Source organism: Papilio polytes, unplaced genomic scaffold, assembly GCF_000836215.1.
Source record: "Papilio polytes unplaced genomic scaffold, Ppol_1.0 DF824270.1, whole genome shotgun sequence".
NCBI lineage: Eukaryota > Metazoa > Arthropoda > Insecta > Lepidoptera > Papilionidae > Papilio > Papilio polytes.
Window position 1 is genome coordinate 821,110 of NW_013524934.1, and position 25,468 is coordinate 846,577.

The following is a 25,468-nucleotide window of genomic DNA, read 5'->3' on the forward strand; positions in this document are numbered from 1 at the left end:
TTGCGAGCGAAATTTATTCAAGTATCCAAATTTATACATTATTAAGTCTGTTTCGCTTCTTATAAGACGGTCATACTTAGTAATAAAACAATATAAATTAGTAATGCAGCACCAAAATACATACAACATACTTACAAAATGCCATCCTTTACGCACACATAGACCGATCTCTAGAACCTTCAGCGTATTAAACTTCATACACGGTGAACCAATGACAGAAAATAGCGCTTAACAAAATTGTGATACGTAAAGGAGCAATTCAATTAGTCGATTACGCTCGCATTCGTGATGCTAGAAATTTCCAGTTCACGCATGCCATAGCGCCCGCAAGAACCGTTTTTAAAATGTTAGGCTTGTTTGCATTGGGCGATAGCTTACTTCATCATTTATTTCATTAGCCGTATGCGGGAACTTGGCATGCTGGTTAACGATATATCGACTAATAAAATTGTGCCCTTCTTGGGTCTCGATTGTCGATTTGTACAAACAACTATCCCATTCATTGTCTTTGGAAAAACAGACAATTTTAATAGAAGTAAAACAGCAGTATAGTTACACAAGTTCTGACATTGACAGTAATCACAAAATCGTCATAACAAAACTTTATTAATTGTGATGTTAAATGTGATGTTAGTTTATTTTAAATAATTATGTAACATTGTATATTTTTTCTATAAGTTATGGCATGCTTTGAATTGATTGTAGTTCTCACGTGCTATGTCTCAACCGTATAAAATATCTAGCAAGCACTAAATACCCGTCGACATCTACCTACATCGATCTAATTCAGGGACTAATCACCGAAAAACATCGATGTTGCTTATATCGATAAAACATATCGATTAAATTAAATTAAATTGTCGAATTTCATTCACGAGGATTAAAATAAAAATTTGTTTTATCCAAAATACAATTAACACACACATTTTTACTTTACTTGACTTTTGTCGGCTCAAGGTCGACTGCAGTGCGAGTTGCGGCGTGTCCTGTGGATGTTTAATCGATATTTTCTTATTATTTTATCGATAACGCAACATCGATCATCCCTACCTATTGTATCCTAATACATTTGGCGCGATGGCACGACACAATTACTGAGCTTGACTAATATTGGGGATCACAAAATTTTAAAAACTAAAAATAAACGCAACGACCTAGATTCGCTATTTACTTTAGTTAATAAAACTTTCCTTGAAATTTCAAACTAATTAATAAATAAACAAATACCTTTAAAAAACTTATTTTTTCCATATTTGTTTACATATTCAGTAACTTGAGATAACTATATTTTAACATGGGCTTATCTCGCCCTTTGTAGTGACATAAAGACAAACTAAATCCATTCACACTATCAATTTCAAATACTGAAATGCCAAATCTAACTCGCACTAACATTTATATAAAAAACATAATTCATTAACAGGCTGTGTGGTAACTTTCCAGTAAAGAAAATGAAATTCACAAGGAGTCTTTTTAACGAAAAAAAAAGCCAAAAAATTAATAAAACATTGGCCAATTAAAATAAGGTTTTAAAAAAGGAAATTTTTCGTAAATCATGCATGGAGGCCTTATCTTAGAGATCGCTAAATGGACGTCTATAGCCTAGCAATGATCACATTACAAATTTTGAGCAATATAATTACAATAAAGGTTAACTTGCTCGAATATCGAATTGTTTTTAAAAAATGTGTCCATAGATATACAAATCATCAAAAAAAACTTTTATTTTACTAAGTGATGTTTATATGCAGCCTTTTTGCTCATATTAAAAAATCAATTAGTGAGACTGGCAAGTTAAAAATAATCGGTAAAAAAAAACATTAGTCAAAGGCGAAAAGGCAAGCGAGCGCAGCGCTAAATAAAATATACATAATACGAACATATTTATATCCGTAAGAAATAAATAATCGGTTAATTAATAAAACATTATTAAATTATACACATTATATTACACAATTATTAATAAACGTAATTTACAATAAAAATAATTAAGTTTAAGACCAAGTTAATGTTGCCTCAACATATTTTCAGCACTGGGTTGCCATTTTTTTTATAAATGCATTAAAATGTGATATTATTGACTTAAATGCACAAATTATAAATAGCAATTCTGTATTACAATAGATGTCATTTCAGGCTATTATTAATTTGTTACCCGCATTTTGACATCTGTCACAGTGACAGCTGTCATTCCCACAACATGGAAGGAAGTACAGCTTATTACAGCTCGTGAAACGTCAATTATTTATATGTGCTATTCTTAATAGTACAAAATCATTTTTAGTACATGAAAATGGATAAATTACGGCGAAAATATGTTGACACGACATTTGTCACAGACTATATAATTCCACTAATTAATCACATTAGCGAATCTTTGTTAGTTTGACTCTAGATGTTTCCGTAACAAAATTGTTAATTCCAAATAAAAAAGAAAACAATCATCAATCATTTACAAGAAATTCTCATATTTACATACAATAGCTTTATGTATATTAAATAAATCGAAAATCTGCGTCCACAGATAATCCGTGTTTGAATCCGTTCAGTGAGCTATTTAAATGGCAACATTGCGTGACGTCACTAGTGTCACAGCTCCTTGAGTAGCGCTGACTTCGCGTTCTTGAGTTTATCAAGTCGCTTCGTCAGGTGACTGTTCTCCGTCTCCAACTCCTCAACTCTGTTCAAAGCTTCTCTAGCCTGTAAATAAATTTAATTTATTTTATTAGGTTGCTAAACTTTTTTAAGTTACTCTTTCGGCTCTCTCTATATTTTTAAAATATATATAAAACAATTAAAAATATAATACAGTTTTAAATTAGTAAAATCAATACATGCATTTTTATTTTTCACATTCTGACAAGGAGTTTATTTACACGAGGACCTCGAAAGCATGGATTGATATAATTTGGTACTTGCGAATAATAAGAAAAAAGTTCTTACTCCTTATAAATTATAACGTTTATTTTACCTATAGTTTCATATTACTGTTGGCGGTTTATTTATTGTTATTTATATACACTTGGCGTGTAATTAATAAACAAGACATATACAGGGTGAGAAATTTATTTGGACTATCAGGATGTATTTGACTGGGTCACAAAACAGGTAAAACGGTAAAACGTTGCCTTTCCACCATACCGTTAGCAGTCTCAGTTATTGATAACGGCCCAGAAGTCAACAACTTCCTGAAAACAATATTGGTATTTTTTTCTTGCTCTATGGTATCAAAAGAATGATACCAACGATAAATTCATTGAAATCATTATATTTTTGTACATTTCAATTAATAAAATAATCGATACGTCTATAACTGATATTGTGTTTAAAATCTTTACATAACCGAAGATCACTGTTGGACGAGAGTAATAGTAGGCCCCCATGAGTCACTTGCTTTAGGCTAACTTGTCCATCAGTTTCTAGAAACTCCGATGGGTGCTGCGTAATACACACCTTACTATGTACTGTTGTTTATGTGTAAATTATAATGTTGTTTATTGACGTGCACTCATGCTGTTGTGTATTAGTCTATCGCTATGTACCGTGTGTAACTGTGTACCGTGTATTACTGTTTACCGTGTATTACTGTTTACCGTGTATTACTTTGTACCGTGTATAACTGTGTACCGTGTATTCCTTTGTACTGTGTATTGATGTGTACTGTGTACTCACCTCCCGCTGCAGCCGGCGTCGCTCCTGCTTGAGCTGCTCCTCGTGCTCGTCCTGGTGGTCCTGCCGCGCGCGGAGACGGGCCACCTGCGCCTCTAGCCGTGCCACCGCCGCCGCCTGCAGCGCCGCCTCCGCCTCCGCGCGCGCCGCCCGCCCCTTCGCCTCCGACACCGACTTGCGCAGCGATTCCACTGCAATACACATAGCAAACATACAATACACAGCAATACACTATTTATATACTAGCTTTCGCCCGCGACTCCGTCTACGTGGATTTTTTTTTAAGTAAGTAGCCTATGTGTTCTTCTAGACTATGGTCTAGTTCTATGCCAAATTTCCTCCAGAACCGTTCAGCCGTTTTTTATGTTTGTTAAGCTAGGGCTACAAACTCTAACAAACATCCATCCATCCATTGGATTTTTCGCATTTATAATATTAGTATGATAGATGTAGAAAATGCTCAATTCCAACATGTACAAGAACATTGTATGTGTTCAGTGTGATGTGGTGTGTATGTACTGACGCTCGCTGTCGTGCTCCCTGTCGTGGTGCGCGGCGACGCCGTTCTGCCTGGCGGCGCGCTCCTCGTTGAGGCACAGCTTCAGCTTGCGCACCTCCGACTCCAGCGCCTGCTTAGAGCTCACCAGCCGCTGCAACCGCACGTCTGACAACACACCACAGTCCTCAACTTATTGATTCCGTCCAGAGCGTCGGCGGATCAGAGGTAATCTACCATCCGCCATGTACCAAATTTACCCAAACTTCTTACGGTGAAGGAAAACATGGTGATGCAACCTGCACATTTTAGCGAAGAAATTCAAAGACATGTGTGAAGTCACCCTATAGTGGACCAGCATAGTTGACTAAGGCCTAGTTTCCCCCACATTAGGGTAGGCTCCAAACCCCTCACTGGGGTCGTATAGTGAGCTGGTGATGAAGATATTAATTTACTTCAACTCACCCAGTGTGCCTTCTCCAGCGTCATTGAGCAGCTGTTCCGAGTGATGTGAGACTAGCGCGAGCGGGGGTACGCTGCCGAAGCCCTGCGCCACCAGCTCGGGCTCCGCCCCGTTGACCTCCGTTTGTTCCGCGGTGCCGTTGAGCTCGGCCTCCACGAAGGCGAAGCCCGCGACTGCGGCGGCGGAGTCCCGCGCGCGCACCGCGTCCCGCGCCGCATTCACCTCGCGCTCCAGAGTCGCATGCTCGCGTTTTAGTCTCTCGTGCGCTGAGCATTTTTCTTTATGTTCACGCTACAAATACATATTTTAAATTTTAATCTTGTTAATCTTACTAATAATAAACGCGAAGGTTTAGATAGATGAATGGATGTTTATTGGGAGTTTATAATCTAAACTGCCGAACGAATCTCAATAAAATTTGGCATAGACATAGAGGATAGTCTAGAAGTAAACATAGTATAGATACTTTTACATTTTTTTTTTGTTAAATAAATCAAGTTTTTTCAATAACTTTCTTATGAACATTTATTTGATGAATTGTTGTGTTCCAAGTTTAACACAATTTAGTTTTAGTGCTGACCTGCAGCTGCGCGTGCTCCTCAGTAAGCTCCTCGATGCGGTCCTTAAGCAGTTCGAGCTGGTAGCCGAGCGCCGCCTTGTCATTGTCCAGCTGCGCATTCAGAATCATCGCCTTGCGGAACTTCTCCTCTACCTCCTTTAGCTCGTGCTGAAATATTTATATACAAAATTCAATTACATAAAGCAAATGTAATTAATTTCAAGAAATCAATATTCGATATTGTCTGGTAAAAATGCCTTCGACCCTTAGTATTCTAGAGTAGTAAATATATGTACAAATATCTTGGTTAATAAGAGTTTGTTTTAATGTGTTGTCTACACAGATTGTAAGATTACCCTGAGGTCTTTGATGCTGAAGACGTCGTCCGCGGAATCTTCGGAACTTCGCCGCGGCGAGTGCACGGCGGGGCTGAGCGCCGCAAGCCTTCCACCACGACGCCCAACTGTCTCTGTTACATTAGAACATATTCACCCTTGTTTAAACGTAACATTAGTATCAATTCATCTAATAGTCACTTACCTCGGCCATTAATGTGTATCATTCATATTAAATCTACGCTGATGATTTCCCTAAGCAAGTGATAACTCAAGCAATTAATCAGTACGAAGGAAGTAATCCATTGTCAATAATAATTATTATCACATAAGTGTGTATACCTGAGTACATGTCGAATGCCTTATCGGCATGGTCCTCCTGCTCGCGCTGCTGCCGCTCCAGCTCCCGCATGCGGATTTCACGCGCCTCCGCCCGCGCCGCGCGCCGCGCCGCCAGTCGCTGCTCCGCCTAACACAAACATTACTTTGAATATCATTTAAGTAAATAACTTAAGTAATACTAAGCTTCTATCGGAATCATACCAATAACGTGCCCTTTAAATCTGTAGATTGTTTTTTATAAGTTTGAAATAATAAAATTTTATTTAGTAAAAATTTTTTTAATATATGAATGATTTATTTTGATCAAGTAACTCAAGTACATTTTACTTTCAAATCCCAATGTCACAAGGGAGAGAATTGTGAGTAATTGGTCCATAAGGTCTTGATATAATATCTCCTTTACATTACTGTTTGTCTGCAAAATTATAACCTGCATTGTGACAATGGATTTAATGGTCATTCCGATAGCACTCGATAAGCATACGTTAAATATGTTTTTGTTTTAATGACTCGTCACGCCTTAAAAATGTTATGTTATCTAAACGTCCTATTTAAATATTTGATAAACCAATGATAAAATAAACATATACAAAACTTGATTTCTTTGTCCTTTCCTACCATTGCATTCTTAAATATTCATTGACAAACATTTTCAGACAATATTTTTTAACACGTTCAGCGGCACGGATCCCCCTGCCGAGTTCACACTTATACACAAAAAACGCAGTGGCATAGAACGTGTTAAATTTCACTATTATTTACGATATTGCAGAAGTGAAAGTGGTGTGTTGTAGAACGGCGCCAAATAGACGTCCATAGTGTCTATCTACCCTTCTGGATTAGTAGGTTCAATATGAAAAAATTCCCATTGGACTGATTGCATTCGTAAAACCAACGCGTCATAATACGCGCCTTTTCTCTCTTGTTTAAATTTAGATTGTCTACTTCTCATTTGCCGCCATTTTATTTGTGTGGTGACCACAAAGTACATTTCACTACCACTGGAATATACACGCTTAATGACGCAGCATCAATGACCAATGCTCAAATACCGGGGTTTCCCAGGACAGTATGCGAATGTATTACACACAGGCGGTGCCACCGATGATTACTAAGAGAATAGATTCGAGGGACGACACCAAAACGACGAGAAATAAATATTAATGTTGCAATAGTATCATCTATACTAATATTATAAAGAGAAATGATTTACAGTTTGTAGAAACTACTGGACCAATTACAAAAATTCTTTCACCATTAAAAAGCTATATTATCACTGTGTAATATAGGCTATGATTTTTACTATTTTTTAACTCCACGCTGACGAAATCGCGAGTTTAAGATAATAATGTATTTTATCGAAAAACAAAACAACGGAATCTGACTACGAAGCTGGATAGTTCAAATATACCAAACGCAGATAGAATCAATGACATGAGAATCAGCAATTTAACCTCTGATGGTGGGCGTTTTAAGTCATCGAACATGTAGAGATTTCTCGAAGAATCCGAATAAAGAACTAAATATCACTAGTACCATAGTTGGTACAGAACAGTTATTTAAACCAACAAAAGGACTAGTCACCTTTGCTAAATAGAAGTCATTGCTATAACTGCATTTACGAAGCGATTTGGACTTCAGTTCATTGTACATAGAGGAAGTCACAATAAATTACCGGCATTGGTATGATGCTTACATTATCTGATTATAACATTAAGAGAGGATTGAATACATTGAAGCTTAAGTAGAGCATCCTTTTACTTAGCCACTTAGCTCAAGTCGTATAAATCTAGCTAATATTATAAATGCGAAAGTTTAAATGGATGGATAGATGTTTGTTAGAGTTTGTAGCCGTAGTGTTTTAGAAGATAATTTGGAAGAACACATAGGCTACATACTTTATTTTTTTTTAATTCTGCGTGCACGGAGTCGCGGGCGAAAGCTAGTATATTAAAAAAAATGAAAATAAAAAATTATAACAAGACTTGAAACGTGGGTGGAATTTATATAAACACATGTATTAAATGATATTCGGCTACTAAAATATATAATAAACGAAAATTGGATGATACAAGTTCAAGTATTACCAATTACTATCAAAGAACAATGCTTAAAGCATCGTACACTGGCGTCTATCATAGAAAACAGTCACACAGTTAGTCACTACAGGTGTTGATAAACTAAAATTAAAAACAATCACAGAAACACAGACAGTATTACGCTACACAAAGGAACAATATACACTATCGTAATATGATTCTTATAATATGAAATCAAAATATTGTCTTCTAAACTAAAGAATAGATTACCTATTACTAATAGAAATCGACTCATTGTTATGTGACTTTTAAATCAAATATGCAGTCTATATAAAACAGTTATGGACAAACAGTTTATTTCTGCACTACTAGGAGACAGACGAGCAAGCAATCAAAAGGCATCGTTAACACAGCAAAATAAGGCATTCCCATAGGCATTTGGAACAAGCCGAATGGTATTATGAGTAGATGCGTTGTCTAACTTTAGACAGAAAAAAAGAAGTACCAAGAAGAGACAATTTCCTATTGAATCTTTAAACTTCAGCCTCGCACATCCGAGTTGTGGAATGGTTTGTTCTCGACGGTATTTCCAAACCACTAAAGCTTAGGGTCCTTCAAGAAGCGAAAATATCACCGTCTCAAAGGCAACGCATCTGTAGTTTCTCTGTGTCGGTGTGTTTCGGATGTCCATGGGCGTTGATGACCATCTCGGTGTTCAAGTTGCTCATTTGCCCCTTCTCTTAGAAAAAACCTCTCCCAGTTCACTGCCAATTTCTTGGTAAGACAAAGATAACGGATATCTATCTATAATCTTTCATCTCTGTCGGGATATGTATTAATGGCGTAGAGTTTACAGCTATGTAATAAAACATTCGCCAGAGTGACAACACATTACGCAAGTTGCAGAACAAATGTGCTGAAATGATGTCACACAGATCAAGGTTCGTGTAGGTTTTGGCTCAGTTCGTTGTGACCGATTAGACGCCTACTTGGGAGTTCTAATTTCTTTTAAACAGTTGCACAAGATCTCGTAATTTCATTAATGTTTATTGGGTAATGGTATCTTTTATGCAGCCGTTTCTGAAGGTCACGTTAACGAATGACATGCTTTATTCTGTCCCTCCTTTTAAAAGGTATTTAAGGGGGATAACCTTTTGATATAAAATGGAAACTCTTTTATGACAATATAAAAGCAAAACACATATTGCAGAAATATATTAGTTGATTCAATAGTTACAAAGGCCCAAAGATACGAACACAAGTCGTGCTCAGCGTGTTTGACGATCCAACGCGTGCGAAGAGCGGAAGTGACGATTGCTACTGTCTCGTATAGTTCCGTCAAACATTAATTACATTTTAATTGGCTATCGACAAATATTTAACTGCCTGGACAGTAGTTTTGTATGCGAAATTTTATCACTCAGAACTATTACCTCATGTTTAGAACACGAAATAGCAACACGAGGAGTTGAATAACAAAATAAACAAATTAACTATAATGCTACATTTAAGAGCTGTTCTTATCAATTATTGAAGATAGATTTTAAACATTTAATTACATGGAAGAATACATATCCTTAGAAGCAGTGGTCTCTGTCTGTAAGCTTAATGAAGCACATTTTGTTCTAAACAGTATCTATTAAAAGATGCCATATCTGGAAAAGCCATCAAAACCGATGACATCATTGTCAGATGTTAACACACACACGCACTAAGTGAATACATGTTAAACATTCAATTGTTTATCGATACCAAAGATAAAGATGACTAACTGCAATTTTTTCAACTTTTCGGCCTGACACTTCACTTAAAAACCAACCTTATGAACATATTATAAGTTACTTACGTAGAGGAGCAGACACCTGGCGGCCACATCGAGCAGGCCCGCTAACGTCAACATGACATAGAGGCGAGGTCGCCGTGCACTACATTCGGTACGAGTGCCATCCACCAGCGACGCACGTGCACTGGCCAACACTTGCCGATATTACATTACATAACCACAATAAGTCTAGGCAGAAATTAATACAGATATTCTATTATTAACTAACTTGTGAACTCAAACGACACAGATCATAATTTCACAGCAAGGTCTGTACAAATCAGGCGACGGTTGATCACTCCAGCTGTGCTGTGACTAAAACACTTGTAGCAAAGTAACGGCTGAGCAAACAGAGCGGTCACGAAAAAAAAAGTCGTAAATGAAGCGATACTTATATAAGCTTCTAACGTTACATACCTTAAATCAACAACCTTAGAACTAACGAACAAAGTAAACAATCGCACGAAAAAGAGTATGACACCTTTGTTTTGGTCTCAAAAATATTATGAAGGCTACGAATCTGTGATAAGATCTTGATAAAAATCCTGTAGCAAATCAAAAGCATGAATCGAAATAATGATTTAAAATCTAAAACAATGTGGTACCAGATAAATGTTAGAAACAAAGAAAACTGTCCAAGATTCGATAAGCACATACAATAAAAGAAACATGTATAGATTTTCTAAAAAAAAGTGAACAGATTCAATTAAATTCATCAAAGTAGGAAACAGCAAGCGTCCTCAAAACGTCTCATATTATTATACCCGTATAAAGAAACTTAATCATGTATATGTTCTCGTTACGTACATGGTTGTGCTGGTCTCCGAGAATCCCGACTATCGACGGATTGATTTCGCTCTGAGAATCTTTGCGGGCATCCGTCACGCCTTGCTCCATATAATTGTCTAAGTCGTCTATTGGAGCGCAGTGGCCGTTTTCTAAGTTATCATTTCCATCGATGCTCTCATTACCATTCGTCACAGGTTCTTTCTCATTATTTGGATCATTAACTTCGCCGGTATCTGATTTATCGATGCTGGGATTTACAGTCTCATTAACCGGTAATTGACTAGCTTTGATAACATTAGATCTTTCGATAAAAGATTCTTCTCCAGAATCATCGAAATCGCCGTCAGTGAAGGCCTCACCACTCTCCTCGTCACTATTATCTGATGTTAGTTCGGATTTATGACCCATTGCTAAATTAAATCGTCAGATATTCACTCATATAACTTTTTAAAACACTTGCCTAAAGAATTTATTAATGCAATAGCACTCGAGTAGAAAGGAAGGACGCAATTTTTGCACTGCACTCCGTGTAGTCCGCGATAAAATGCCGCACTCTGTTTATCTTATCGTTAATTTCCACCGTCAGTGTCCACGAGTGGACCGCGCGTACCTCTGAAGGCAATTGACGTTGACAATGGGATAGTATGATCACATCAACATAATGTTTATTTGTAAACACGGTTGGTATGTTTACAATGGGGGATGTTTATCGCGCGTCGTAGCAAACATGTTCGGAGGTTTCCGGCGAGGCGCGGGCGTCGATGGCGCTGTCGCGGACAGACTGTCAGTTCGCACGATCGTCGCTTGCGGCTTGCGCTATCGTTGTCGTAATCGCGCACCACCGTTACGCACGCACTGCGCACTGCGCGCACGCGGAAGCGGATAGTAGTAATCATCTAGAAAAATATGCAATTGCTTGTTAGCTTTTTATATAACACGGGCGATCACTTGCAGATCCACAGGGCGTACAGGGTGTTGTAAATAGTTATTTACTTTGAAACTAGAAATTCATTTGACATACGAATGATTTTCTGGAAATACTACGATATTCATAAATTCAACTAATAAATTACTTGGTCAAAGAGAGTGGGAATGAAAACAACACTCAGGCACATACATGTTAACAGCTTAAGCCTAATGACGATAAGGTTTAGTAAATCACAGCGAGGCGACAAGTCTATGAGCTGTCCGCTTCCGCTCCTGCTCGGAGGTGAATGATTAATCGCTCTTTGTTTTACTGAGAACCGACTAGGCTTACCAGAATGCATTTATTTTTTTACGGACATTAAGATTAAATTTAAAGATAATTTGTAACTTGAAACTTTAACTCTGGAATATATTTATTTCACATAAATGTAAGAATTTCATTCAAGTTTCTATATATCAAAACGTTGAACGGTGTATATCTACACCATACTACGACACTTATGTAAAAATAATAATTTCAATGACATTTTCATATATGTCGCGATATAAATGGTTTTCAAAAAACTTATCACAATAAACTAAGTAACATCAATCACTAATTTTGTAGAGAGGTGTAAAATAGAGTGTATTAATTGAATGAAATCTATTATATACTCATAATGTGGGCAAGAAAATATGTAATATCAAGTTGGTGAGAATCTTGTTTCATGTTATAAAAATTGTCAATGACATAAATTAATAATAGCCATTTGTAATCATTACTTGATTTGTAATTCGATATGCTGTAATCGTATTACGATGCTGTCTTCATTGGCCGAGAATAGCGGACAAGGTTCTGATTCATATTAAATCCAGTTAACTTTTAGATGATAAAAATTGTTATACATTAAATGAGACGTTAACTGTTTTAGATGATTTTAAAAATATTTAACACAAGCTTGAATTCATCTTAATTTATGGATTAACAAAATCTCTATTGCTAAAATTTTTAATTTTATAAAACTTTTTGAGGACTTATGATTGCTACGAATTTTAATAGCTCGGAAGAGAAACTAAAAAAATCTATACATAAAGTTACTGTCCTGAAAAACTATAAAGCTTGGTTACCCTACTCGATCCTTTTGCTTGAAGGAAACGTCCCCCGCGCAGTAGATTTACTGCTCGCGGTATCGATGGTAAGGACGTATGTTTCCGATCGTATATCAGCCGACTGCATATTGTGTTCTAAGATTAACTCGATCGCCTTAAACGATTATTAATGAAGTACTGAACCGATGATTTTATTTGAAAATGCTTTGTAAACAAAAAACTTGAGTTTTACATGAGTGTAACATATCGATTTTTCTTCATAATATATAAATTCTACACTAGCTAAGCACGTTACCCTTGAAAATGTTACAAATCCTTTTGTTAACTTTGCATTTATATTCAAAAACGTTGCTCAAGCTGGCAATATATTGTACAATGTTCCTACAATCCGTAAATAGCCATGAAATTACAATTGCCACATTACGTAAAACCACATCATTGTTTGGTACATGGTAACAAACAGTTCAACAAACTATTCCAAAATTGGAGAGTACATACACAATTATGTTACTTTTAATGAATCGTGTGAAACTAAAGATTTAATTACCAATTGTACTTTTCTAGCTATGATTATTTTTCTCTGATTTAAGATATAGTTTCATTTTAAACCCTAACGTTAATGTAAATTAATTTTGATAGTATATGAATTATTTAAATTCCGCTCTTCGATGCAGTGTATCACCACCAACATGCCTTAGTTACACGGAATGTTAAAACTGCCAATCGAGCGCTGTGTAATGTTTTTATTACAAAATTGTATTAAACGTTTATTAACACTAAATTTAATATAAACAAGTTTTTCGCACGACTTGCACCACTTTCAGATTTCAACATTGGTTTCCATTGTCAGTGATTGCAACTATAAGAATATCAAATAACAAGATGTCTCAGAATAAGGTAATACTAGACGATAGAATCCAGCCAGAAAATTAGCAAAATCCTTCGCAAGTATAGATTGGCCTTTACTATTTATAGCAGAACACAATTTCTACCTTGACCTTTAATTTAAGCGACAAACCTAATTGAGACGAAAGAATTGCATGTCATATTTAAGTGGCGATACCTCCATCTTGGACATCAGGGATTTCTCTCCACACGCCCGACTAAGCACAAGATCAGAGGCTACTAAACAGACAAAACAAATAAATCATAAAAAACAGGACAAAACGATGCGTTAAGAAAAAAAAAGTTGATACATTTTAAAGGGGAAAACCTATGCCTCTCCCACATAGTCAATCCAACGAAATAATTATCAACATGAATTTGAAAGAAACATGATCACAGTTAAAAATATGTTTAATCTACATGTGTGTTTTTATTTCAATGTCAATTTGTTAACCGACTATATCGAGCATATGGCTTCTGCATGGATATGATTAAAATAACATAAATACACTGTACCTAGTGGACTGTTTACTCTAAGCATTGTAACAATAAATTGAATACATTGCTTAATTAAATTTGTTTAATAATTGTTTTATATCGTTATAAAACGAGGTCTGTTTACGTTAAATACAAAACGTTTGACATTGAAGTTATCGCGGGTAAAATAATGAGGTAATGGACCAACGGAACTGATAGCGGAAGGTTTAAATTGGGTGATACAAGTATTAATTTAATTATACTTACGCATGCAATAATTGAAATAAATAATTGACGAAAGACAATATAACAGTTTGCTAAAGATCAAAACTTTTAAAAATATATCAGGATACAAATCGATAGAATGTAAAGGCTGCTAGGGTTTCCGACTACCGTAAAACTAGTAAAAAATTATATTGTCGTCTCTATCGGTCCTTGGAGACATTAAGATTTAGGATAACAATATGTTTCGACAAAGGGAAAATAAGAATAGCTTAATAGAGAAATAGTTCGACCTCATAACCTTTGCTAAAACCATTAGACACCAGATGGGATCCCATTTCGTACATTGACTATAGTGTATTTAGAATTTGGAACATCAGTCACGGCATCTCATCTCCCAGTACTGTATGTCATTGCTCTCGGCAGCGAACACGCATAGGTTTTACACAAAGGTGCAGGACTGTCACGGTCAACGGGACGTGTACAATGCGGGCACCGACATAACTGTCCGTTGGCAGTTTTAAATGCGAAACTACTCTAACATTCAACAACTAGCACACAACGAGTCACTAAAATAGGGTTAATGAAACTTAATTGTTAACGACTGGGCGTTTAATCCAACTGACCATTGTAATAGCTTAACAGTTACGGAGTAAATAAAATAAAAACTAGTTTTTTTTTTAATTCAATAACGCTATTTTCATTTGTGAATCTGACCACTACCACCAGTTCGTTTAATGAATATAATTAAAAAATATGTTTATTCATCGTTTAGTGACCATGGATAATTTTAATGGTGTTACTACACTACCAATAGAACAAAGAATTGTAATAAATCGAAATACATTTCTTAACATTGTAATGCGGTAGCTATTACCATGAAATACAATTAAGTCACTCTTTTAAAATGTTATTATTGAACCAACAGGAGTTTTCAAGCTGCAGTTACCGATGTTTTAGAACCAATACAACGAAAAATATCAAACAAATTAAATATTCCTTCCACCTCTCTCTTTCTCCCTTCGTAAATGTAACATTAATGTGGTCACCTTGCAATATACAATGTTAACCGCTTTAGGGCCTCTGCTTCGTAAACTGTGGAAAGATTGAAGCACACGAAACACGCACCTTAAATCACAACCCAGTCAAATAGGCTCGGGATATAATTATTGATAAACGCGAAAAATTGTGCAGCCGGTAAGTAAAAGCCGATCGCGGACGATTAACTGTTTAACATCGAACGGTACTGAGATGCGCACGCGACTCGTACGTAAATATCGTGACATTTGCGCCGCGACTGCCGCCAGGGGCTCCCGCATGTGCGCTTATGGTGGCCACACAATCCAGACATTGCATATAATAAAAAAGTTTAAACGATTTATTTGTAAAGCTTAAGCTTACTATAAAATTTAATACTACTCGGGTACAATTCGCATCGTTACGTAAAGGTAACATTACAAATGTATTATTAAAAAAAACTCCAATTACAAAATGTTAGTAAATACTTTAGTTATTAATTATTCTGAATGCTGCATTGCACCAAAACCAATTAAAAAGGTTTACGTTTAGGAATGTTCCAGAATGTTAATTAAAAAACTTTTTTAAATGAATCCCATAGAGATGGTAACTCTAATGCGTTGGATATCTCACGCTTTCGTAATTGCAGAGGTGAACGTGCCGCGTATGAACTAGATTCGCTTGGCAGCCGTCATAACACGAGTAACAATTATCTTACATCTAATAATACATAATTCATAACATTAATAAATTCGATTAACAAGCCGTAGACCAACAATCTGAGTAATTAAAAATTGGGACATATTTAACCACATTTTTTTTTATTTTATGTAAGGTAGCATCTACTGAAGCTTACAGCTATCAAAAGCATTGCGGAAAAACTTGTAACTATGCCAGTTGCATCATAATGCATATTATGCGCATCATCAAATTTATTCATTCTTTAGCTATCATTTCTAAAAATCTAGGCATTAAGTGTTAGAAAGAATATATTAGGAATTTTCTGACAACGTATGAATTTATCTTAATTTTCAATTACCTTTACATATTAAAGCACTCAGAAACATTCGCAGTAACAAGCAGTCATTAAGACTATCAGCGTAACTGCCGTGGAGGTGCTTCAACGGGCCCACTCGTGCCAACTGATGAAAATTTAATGCGCCCGCCTGACTCACCTTACTATCGTCGCCATGATACTAAATAGGAATAAAAAAACTACTATTTTTAAAGGTTTGATGTAAACAGTTCGATGTTAATAATAAAATATTTAAGTTTTTTAGTTAGAATTTATCTAATAGTTTTGTTTTTACAGTTTTATAAGGAACTGTGGTCCCGTGTGGTTCTGCGAATAAATAAAAATGTTTGCTGACGCTAAAATAAAAAATTCATAACACCCAAATGTACTCACTCCACGAGTAACTGGAACTTATGCTTACATTTGACAGCGGACACAAGTTATAAACAATAATAACTATTTTATAGAGAACAAACAAACATGGTTATTTACATACCACGGGCTCATGTTCTTATTCGTATTTTGTAAAAAAACAAAAACACTAAAAAGGGCATCATGTAATGTCCTAGAAGTTTTAAAATCATGGTGTTAGTAAAGGTACACAGAATCTTAACGAGTAAGCTCACAGACAAAGCTGTACGACGGCTATTGTATGCAACATTAATGTTATGAGCACAAACTTGTGCGACGTCATCGCTCGGGTTCCTGGTGAAATTCGCAGCTTTCGAAAGGCAACTCATATACCTAACTTCCGTACAAGAAACGAAATGACGTCATCGACGACGTCCTTCGTTGCAGGCAAATGTCATTTACTTCTGATAGGATAATAGAAGCTGTACGTCAGTCACATATGAGAGTTTAATGAGGAAGTAATTTCAGATTTAATTGGTATCTCGCATGTTGATTTTCTCTAACAGCCTAAATAGAGTTTCCGAGTCTTATTAAAATAACGAAAACAAATGTTAATTACAAGTAATAACGCAACTGTGCAGTTGTTATCTTGTATGCGATGTAATGATCTTGCACATTTTAGCGCAGCGCTTTCGGTTATTGCGTTATGCAATTAAACGTTATAAAGTAATAATAATTGCGAGATAAAGTTTAGTTTTGCAAACGTTTGTTGCACGTTGTCCGAGGTTTTTATAACATTTTTTGCTAAAGTTTTTGCAGGCGTCGAGTGAAGGCGGCGCAGCGGCAACGTGAGGATTTGTCAAGTTTACCGAGACGCGATTGCCAGTTTTGTATACAATATCGAGTCAAAGATGGAACGATTTCACCATAATTTTAAATATAAAAATATCATAAAAGTAGACGCTAAATCTTGTACTCTTAACTTGTATAATTTCTAACTAAGAGGCATTATGTTGACTTACGATCTTAGGGCGCACATGGCAAACGATTGAGCGCGCCGACTCCTCGTCGCTGCTGCTGGGCAGGCAGTCAGAGATGGAGGGCGAGCGGTGCTGGGGCCAACGAGGGAACTTGTCCGCGGTCGGCGTGGCAGAGGGCGAGACGGGCGAGACGAGCGGTGGCGGCAGCCGGGGGCCCTGGCCGCGCCACCACGACACCAGCGCCGGCGCCACTCCTACCACCATCGCCAGCCCCAGCCGCACCATCGCAAGAACGCAACGATGGCGTCTCTAAAACATCGTCCGTACAACTAAGCGGCACGCGTTGCTTGTAAATCTATTTCTATCGACGTCCGCACTTCAACGTGACACTAAGATAGTCCGTCAAGAGCACGCACGTGTCTAAGTTAATTAACAATCGCGGTGTGAGGGCGCGTGGGGGCCCGAGACGTCGTCGACGAGGCGAGCTTCACGGCTGCACGACACGTTCTCCAGGCGCTCTCGCAGACTGGCGGCGTGCGGCGAGCGGCGGTCGTTGACGCGCCTCCCCGGCGGCGCCCCTCCAGACCGCCCGCCCAAACCCATCCCCCTTCATCCCGTGTCACGCGAAATGCGCTGGAGAAATGCACTTTTAGCGCAGACACTGAACTACAACTTTATTTTTGTACACCATCAATTGAACGCATTAGTTGGTGTTGAGATCACGCGTTAGATAGCAATGTGGGTCGCTCTCCGTGAAGCAATTTCCCGGTGAATGTTCAGCTAACGGTAACAAAGTTTTTATGTTTCAAATTATTATTAACAGCGCCAAAAGCAAAAGTTGCACCAAAACCTATTCTTGGAGCAATCGCTCGTTTATCATAAATAGAGCAACTTAAGTTTACCCTTTTCGATTTATCTACCCATTTTTTTACGTTGGTATAAAACATGTACATATGTCATGTATGCGCGTGACGTAAGCAATCGCTTTATAGGACCGGGGCAACCGGTTCAACTGAGCCGAATTTCTCTCTATCTTATTGGGTCGCTTACTGAAAACTCAAGACAATATAAGCAAGTTACAGCAAGTTGAGCAGTTACAACCATATCATTTACGTCCGGCGATAAAATACACGTATTATTATGACTTATTAATTACGTTTACATTAACACTGGCCAGCTATAACCGTGACCGTCCAATGCACAATTATGTCAACATGTGCAACATCGGAAGTACTTTTCGGATTAGAAAATATACACCGGAATTGAAAAGAAAAATTATATCTTTAATACCTAAATCGTAAATACGTCCGTTCTAATAGTAATATTAGTTCAGCAGTCTATATTTTATTACGTACTTTAATCATACCTATGTATGTAAATGCAACCAACATGGCGGATGAACTCAACTTCATTAAATAGAGGGTGGGGGGTTACACCCTACCCCACTACTTTTTCCACTATAGATATGAAATATATCTATAGTTAAACTTGTCTGTATAAATATTAATAACGAGAACAGCATCATTAGTCAATTATTACTAATTAAAATTAGTAATTGAAGCATATTGAAACCACGAAATGATAACAGTTTTTTAAAAGTTTACTAAAATCGAAGTCAAATATATAAAAAAAAATATTTTGTGTACTCTAAACGTACATTTTACAATGCAAATTAAAAGTCCTTGAGAATGTTTTCAAATAACATATCGTGCTTAAAATTAGTATTAGAATACATTCCACAACAGAAACTAGATTGTGTGCACGAACTAGCAATTTGTTTCCTTATTAATACAAACGATTTGATTTTCCCCTTGCGTTAAAAAAAAAATATTGTTTTGAATATATCATTATAGGAGACTCATAACAATTCATTTTAGTGGTGTTCTATAATGTATGTATGACGCATTTCCTGAAGATCTTGTAAGGGTTCAATTTCCATTATTATAACAGTTAGTATGGAAATATTATTAACCTAAAAAAACTAAGTTTTAGCTACATATACTAATGATGAAAAGATAAATCTCTCGTAAATGTTGACGATATTGTAAGTCCATTTTGTGGAACACATACCCTAGTTGAGTTTTTAAATATTGCCCAATATTTAAAAACAAAAATCATGTCTATTTTTACTCGCAGCTCATCTTAACAGTTAGAGATTACATTAAAACAGTTGTTTTTAGATGAAAGCTATCTGCATTAGCAATCACGTTGTTTGTTAACGTGATAGGGAGGTGTGTGCTCTGGAAAAGGCATCCCCGAGGCTGGGGGTCTGGGGGTGGGGGGTGACGCCAGCCGCCGCTGAGTTTCATCAGCCGGGGGACAGCCGGCGGGGGGCGCAGACCGATCAATGCTGCGCTGACGTCAAAGCCTAGACCTAGGTACGCCCCCTATTCGGGGCGTCTACGTTCCTGCGAAGGCTATATTATTTTTAGAACTGCTTATTTTAAACAACTCCAGAAATTAATGTCTGGTCTATAAATTACTTAGGAATCGATTCTAAAATTTATGATTATTTAAATACTAATCTATAGAGTGTGGTGATGGATCGCAAAACCAGTCACTGCAGAGGTAAGGTCGGTCCGTAATTAGTGTTTTCGTAAATTCATAAGAAACAACAATTTAACAAATTTGAAAATTACACAACGAATCTAACTAGAGGAATATCTAGATTTATTAAGGCCACGATTATCTTCTTTTTATCAGTACTATTAGTACTAAATATGTAAATCCTTCTTAATGACATTTAGGTTGAAGAGGTACTGGAATATAATGAGGTTGTGTAGGTGGCTGCTTCCTACTGGAGCTATATGCAGTAGCACAGGACGTTGACTCCCGCTAGCTAGAACTGGGTCGCAGGATCGATAGGACGTTGTTCCCACTACCCGTTACGTAACTTTAAAAGCTGTTATTTTAAAATTACATAACTTGTTTTTTCTTTTTAACCATAAATTGAAACTATTTTGGTTAGAAACGTAGATAACAAAATTTAAGGTAAAATTAATGACAGAGTTTTAGCTTACCACGATAATTCAATGATTTGTCGGCTCTTATAAATTATATTACACTTTCAAAACCTTACTAAACTGAAGTAAGCCATTATATTTGTTATACTAATTGTAAGTTACACAAACACTATACATACGACTCTTGTGTTTTGATAAGCAACTGGTTTTCAATTATAGTAGTTCCGAAATAAAATAGCCTAATAAATATATGCGATAATAAGTTGAAACAAAGTTGAAGCCTTACGTGAAGGTTTGTTACTTCGATTTGGACTGGCATAGATGAAAACATCTATATTTCAATAGGGTCCATGTTCGAAAATCTTCGAAAATAAAAGAAAAACTCTGTGTTAAACTTTAGGGCTGGGCAAGTGTTTTATTTTATTAAAATTAAAATTACATACAAAATCTCAACGTCTTTCACAAGTTCAATTTTTAACCTTTAATTTGACGAAGAACTAAAGTTATACATTTAAATTGATAATCTTTCCTTCAAAAGGGTTATGCTTCAAGAATTAGAGCTGTTTAGATACTTCCAACGACCACCCGCGTTCTGATCCGTAAACAATGCTATGAGTAAGAGGAATCTTTAATACGGCAGCGAAGTCGTAAATGTTTCGTTGTTCTAATCTATTTGTGAAACACCTATTACAATATGAGAAAGTTTATTTTTTCAGTTGACAATGAGTTTTGGTAATTGTGGTCATAATTATTTTTAAAGTACCAAAAAATAGAAGACATCTTTTTCGAAAAGAGGAGATTATAGGACATAAATTTGATACTAAATATACAAACTTGTAAAGGATTTGGATTATATTGCTATACGCATAGGAATTAACTTTGCTTAAAAGACGACTTCCATCTCGGTGAGTTCAACTAAATCTTATTTTAGAATTATGTCAACTTTCATACATTCAGGGGCTCATAAACGTTTCAAGTTTATAGTTTCTTCATCCGAATACATCAAAAGGGAGGATAGCTTAATACTAAAAAGTATCATTTTAGAAAAATAAAGTTTTTCGCAAATAACTATAACTAATATCAGTATAACGTAAGATGTCGGAGAGATTAAAATTTTATATTTATAAATGTGTCCAGAAGTGAAAGTGAAAAATAATTATCAAGAAGTTACGTAACGGAATGTAAGATTTCGTCTTCGGTTGTGAACATCATCATGACAGAGTAGAGTTCATTTGAAAATGTTATTTTAATCCTGTTATTATACTACTACTAGCTGTTGTGCGCGATTTCACCAGCTTGAATTCAAAAATTAATAAAAAAGTATGTTACTGATAACGTAGTTTTTGGTGAAAGAATTTTTGAAATTGAACCAGTAGTTTATGTGTTATTTCAATACATACAAAAATCCAAAAATATAAATCTATATCTTTATAATATTAGTATAGATTATTATATAGCTCAAAATGCAGAGACCACGATTACTTAGTAGTGTTGGAGAAATAGTATCGTAACAGCCTGTATGTAGCATAGATTTGCTTTACTGTATAAATCGCGGAATTTCTATTTGTAGCCAAGCTTTCGCGACTTCCTGCGACAGGTGTGTCCTGCAGCTTTAAACATTAAAAATGTTCATTTTATAACTTAAGGTCCGTATTGAAAAAGTACACATCATTAACAACATGAGTGTCCACTGTCAACCGTATACAAGGACGGATCCAGCTTTGACGCCAGGTGGGGGTCCCATAGTCGTCAAGTCAAGAGCTTGACAAAATAGGTAAATATATTTTTTCAAGCTCTTGACCAACCAGCTCAGGGGGGGGGGGGTCATGACCCCCCACCTGGATTCGCCGTTGTCCGTATAGTTATAAAAATAGAGACAACAATTGTATCCAATAATTTCAACAGTAGAAGCTCTCGGTTTCCACATATATGTATAGTGTACATTTCATAGCTTAAAGGCATTATTGTATGGAATTTGAAAAACAAATGAATCGTACAATCTTATCGCGTTGATAAGATTGTAAACGACATTGTCGGCCAGTGTGTTGTAACAATTAACACAAATAGCGCACTGCGAGCTACAGCTGCGTACATTAGAGCTCTAATTGCCCGCTGGTAATTGCTGCACATCACATTAGCGTCCACTTTTCAAAGTTACAGGTAACAATCATTTGTGCATACGTGTTTTTTGAATAAATTCATCAACCGTCATAGAGTATAAACAACATATTTATCAATCGCTATTGTTTTACGTGGTATTACAGGAAGTTTATCGAATTTTTGGATTTCATTTTATATCTGTTTTTTAATAATTCGCCTCATGACGTGGACGTCGACGTTAAACCCCAAGCCTTGGAAATTAAAAAAGTAAAATGGATATAAAAGTCAATTTCTGTAATTCCATATATATGACAACTGCTCATTAAACCTAGCCTAGGTCATTGGCAGGCGATGTCCTTACCACATAAATTTATTTAAGTCAAGGTATTTAATCAAAGATACCATAATTTGCATTTCCAATAAATAATTTAAGATACAAATAAAATAAGGGTACCTGGCAATGTAGAGGTAGTTATTAAGTCACAGTTGACACAGAGGGGCATAGAACAGTCAAAGTAATTGATATACTATCCACTGACCTCTCTTGCAATCTGGTCCAGCGCCTGCTCTTCCGCAGTCGCCTTCGTCTGCGTGCGCTGCCTCCGCGACGGATCCATCTCGATTGTCACTGCGCTGCCTATGACAAAAAATTTACAATGATTATTTTCATAAAACTAGACTAAAATTACAGTCACGTCAATAGTAGTAATTCCTATGACATAAACATTTTTATGTTAAACAGTGTGAAATAAATTTATAAATAAGTCTAATAAGGATAATGCAACATTTAAATTTAATTGCTTGAGGTAATGGATATATGGTGGAATTAGACAAAAATTATGACCATTTCATGCACATATTTTGTAAAAATAAGGATACAAGCTAGGCTCTCTTAGATTTCTCTTACCCACTCACAATAGGTGTGAATTATTAAAGAGTCATTTTTTCTCATCCTTCTCAAAATATTAATAGATTATTATGATAGATTTAAACATCTTTACAGTATTAGGAAGTAACTAATTCATTTACAATGACTAGTATATTCTATATGGCTTCACTTAACTTGTCCGTCAGTCTTAAGGAAATATAAACTGAATGTGCTTTATAAGGTGCAACAAAGGTAATCCATCCGCATACCAGCTGTTGCGAATGCAGACATATAAGTGCAATCAATACATTGCACTCACAGTATGTCTTGTCCTTCATATAGATTATTTACTATACTTATACTGGGCATATAATGCAGCTCAATACTACAAACATAAAAATAACTAGATTTTGCTCACCACTCTGTGTGTGTCTGCATGGAAGTAAAGAAAACAATAGCAAGAAGCCTATGTGTTGTTCCAGACTATGCTCTACATCTATGCCAAATTTTATCTAGATCCATTAAGCCATTTGCACTACAAACTCTAACAAACATCCATTTTATTTGCCATATTTGTATCTCTCAGACAGCGTAAGCTTTTTTTTATTTTTAAAATCCTAAATTACCCAACACAATCACCTGAATATCGAATAAATCTTATTTTCTCAACACTTTATTCACTTAATTATATACTATATAGAAGTTTAAATTATATATTGTGCATGATATATTGGAAGTTATTATGAATCATCTAAACAAGTGGAGGGATAACAAATAGGAACATGATTAAAATACATATTAAGGAAATTTGCACACATTATTATTCATAAAATGTTGGAAATTAAAGAGCAAATGTTTTGTTTTCAAGGTTAAACAAGTATTATATGTCTTTGTAAATAATGATACAGGTTGCTGTCAATTTTAAATGTCTTGCCAAAAAAATGATAATGTTTTTCATACTTATCCCCACAATTTGTACTAAGTTTTAGAATAACTAGCATTGTTTGTGCACTTTGAATTGTTTAACATTTTTTAAGTACAAAGTTAATGATCTGGTAAACTTTATCATTGTATTTGTTCATTGTACATAACATGCAAGTGGTGCATTGAAGCGTAATGCTTAATGTGTTTATTATCATTGTTATGCTGTAAGCTGCTAGTGATAAACAAAAGATTATTTTAAATATTGGTCTTTCATATATTTCAAAACTTTTAACTTGGTACTACTAATTTCAATTAAAATTTTTTATAAACAAATGCATTATTAGTATTTTCGTACTTTACCTTTACTATTGTCTAATCACTTTTGGAATTTTTACAAACATTATGGTACAAATAAACAAATGTTTCATACACCAGGGTCACTATGAATGGTGTATAAATAATGTTATACTATAACCTATACGGTTTATTTCACTTATCCCGCGTGTTTCCACAAAACAGTATTTGAAATATAGGATTAGTAGGAAAACGGGTGGGCACAAAGCCAACATATTTTTAATGGCAGTCACAGTAAATGACATCATACTCACGGAGACAGTTTAAAGATGTAAACACATCACTATCACATTCACCACGGTGTTTGGGTAACCACCGGCTTCGTCAAGAGTTCACTTTTTATCTATCTAACTTGATCACAGCACAAGAAACATCGACGATTTGCAAATATTAAATAATTCGGACCACTAAATCACGGCCTACACGAATCGGTTAAATGATATCATAAAATCACACTCATATTAAATACAAATAACCTATTGGCACTAAATTCAATTTCTCACTATATTATTAACAATATTTTTATCTAAAAGCAACAAATAAAGCATTTATTCTAAAAATTATAGTAAATGACATGCATGCCATTTTTTTCTTGCCATTTAAAACCGTTGCGTTCAAGAACGCACTTTGAATTGTCAACTTTGTTGTCAACTACGATAACTATGGTTGCGTTCAGCAAAATGCGCCAAAACTTTAGATTTAATCACCTTTCTATTAAACTGTTTAAAGTTAGGATATTTGCATAGTTTTGTTTTTAATTAAAAAAGTAATAACCAAGACGA

At 35.7% G+C, this 25,468-nt stretch overlaps 1 protein-coding gene across 3 annotated transcripts; it reads right to left on the reverse strand.

Annotated features, from left to right (window-relative positions):
- LOC106104902 (leucine-rich repeat flightless-interacting protein 2) lies at positions 1-25,265 on the reverse strand. 3 transcript variants are annotated; one of them, XM_013285117.1, is made up of 9 exons: positions 24,941-25,265; positions 23,080-23,177; positions 5,865-5,991; positions 5,544-5,656; positions 5,209-5,355; positions 4,631-4,919; positions 4,193-4,333; positions 3,673-3,860; positions 1-2,700 (listed from the first exon to the last, which is right to left on the reverse strand). In XM_013285117.1, exons 2-9 carry the CDS (start codon positions 23,155-23,157, stop codon positions 2,590-2,592), a joined length of 1,194 nt encoding a protein of 397 aa, XP_013140571.1. In that variant the 5' UTR covers positions 23,158-23,177; positions 24,941-25,265; the 3' UTR covers positions 1-2,589. The 3 variants fall into 3 exon arrangements, with proteins under 3 accessions (XP_013140571.1, XP_013140565.1, XP_013140558.1); XM_013285111.1 differs by lacking the exons at positions 23,080-23,177; positions 24,941-25,265 and adding an exon at positions 17,520-17,993; XM_013285104.1 differs by lacking the exons at positions 23,080-23,177; positions 24,941-25,265 and adding an exon at positions 10,533-11,323.
- Between the last annotated feature and the right edge of the window lie 203 nt (positions 25,266-25,468).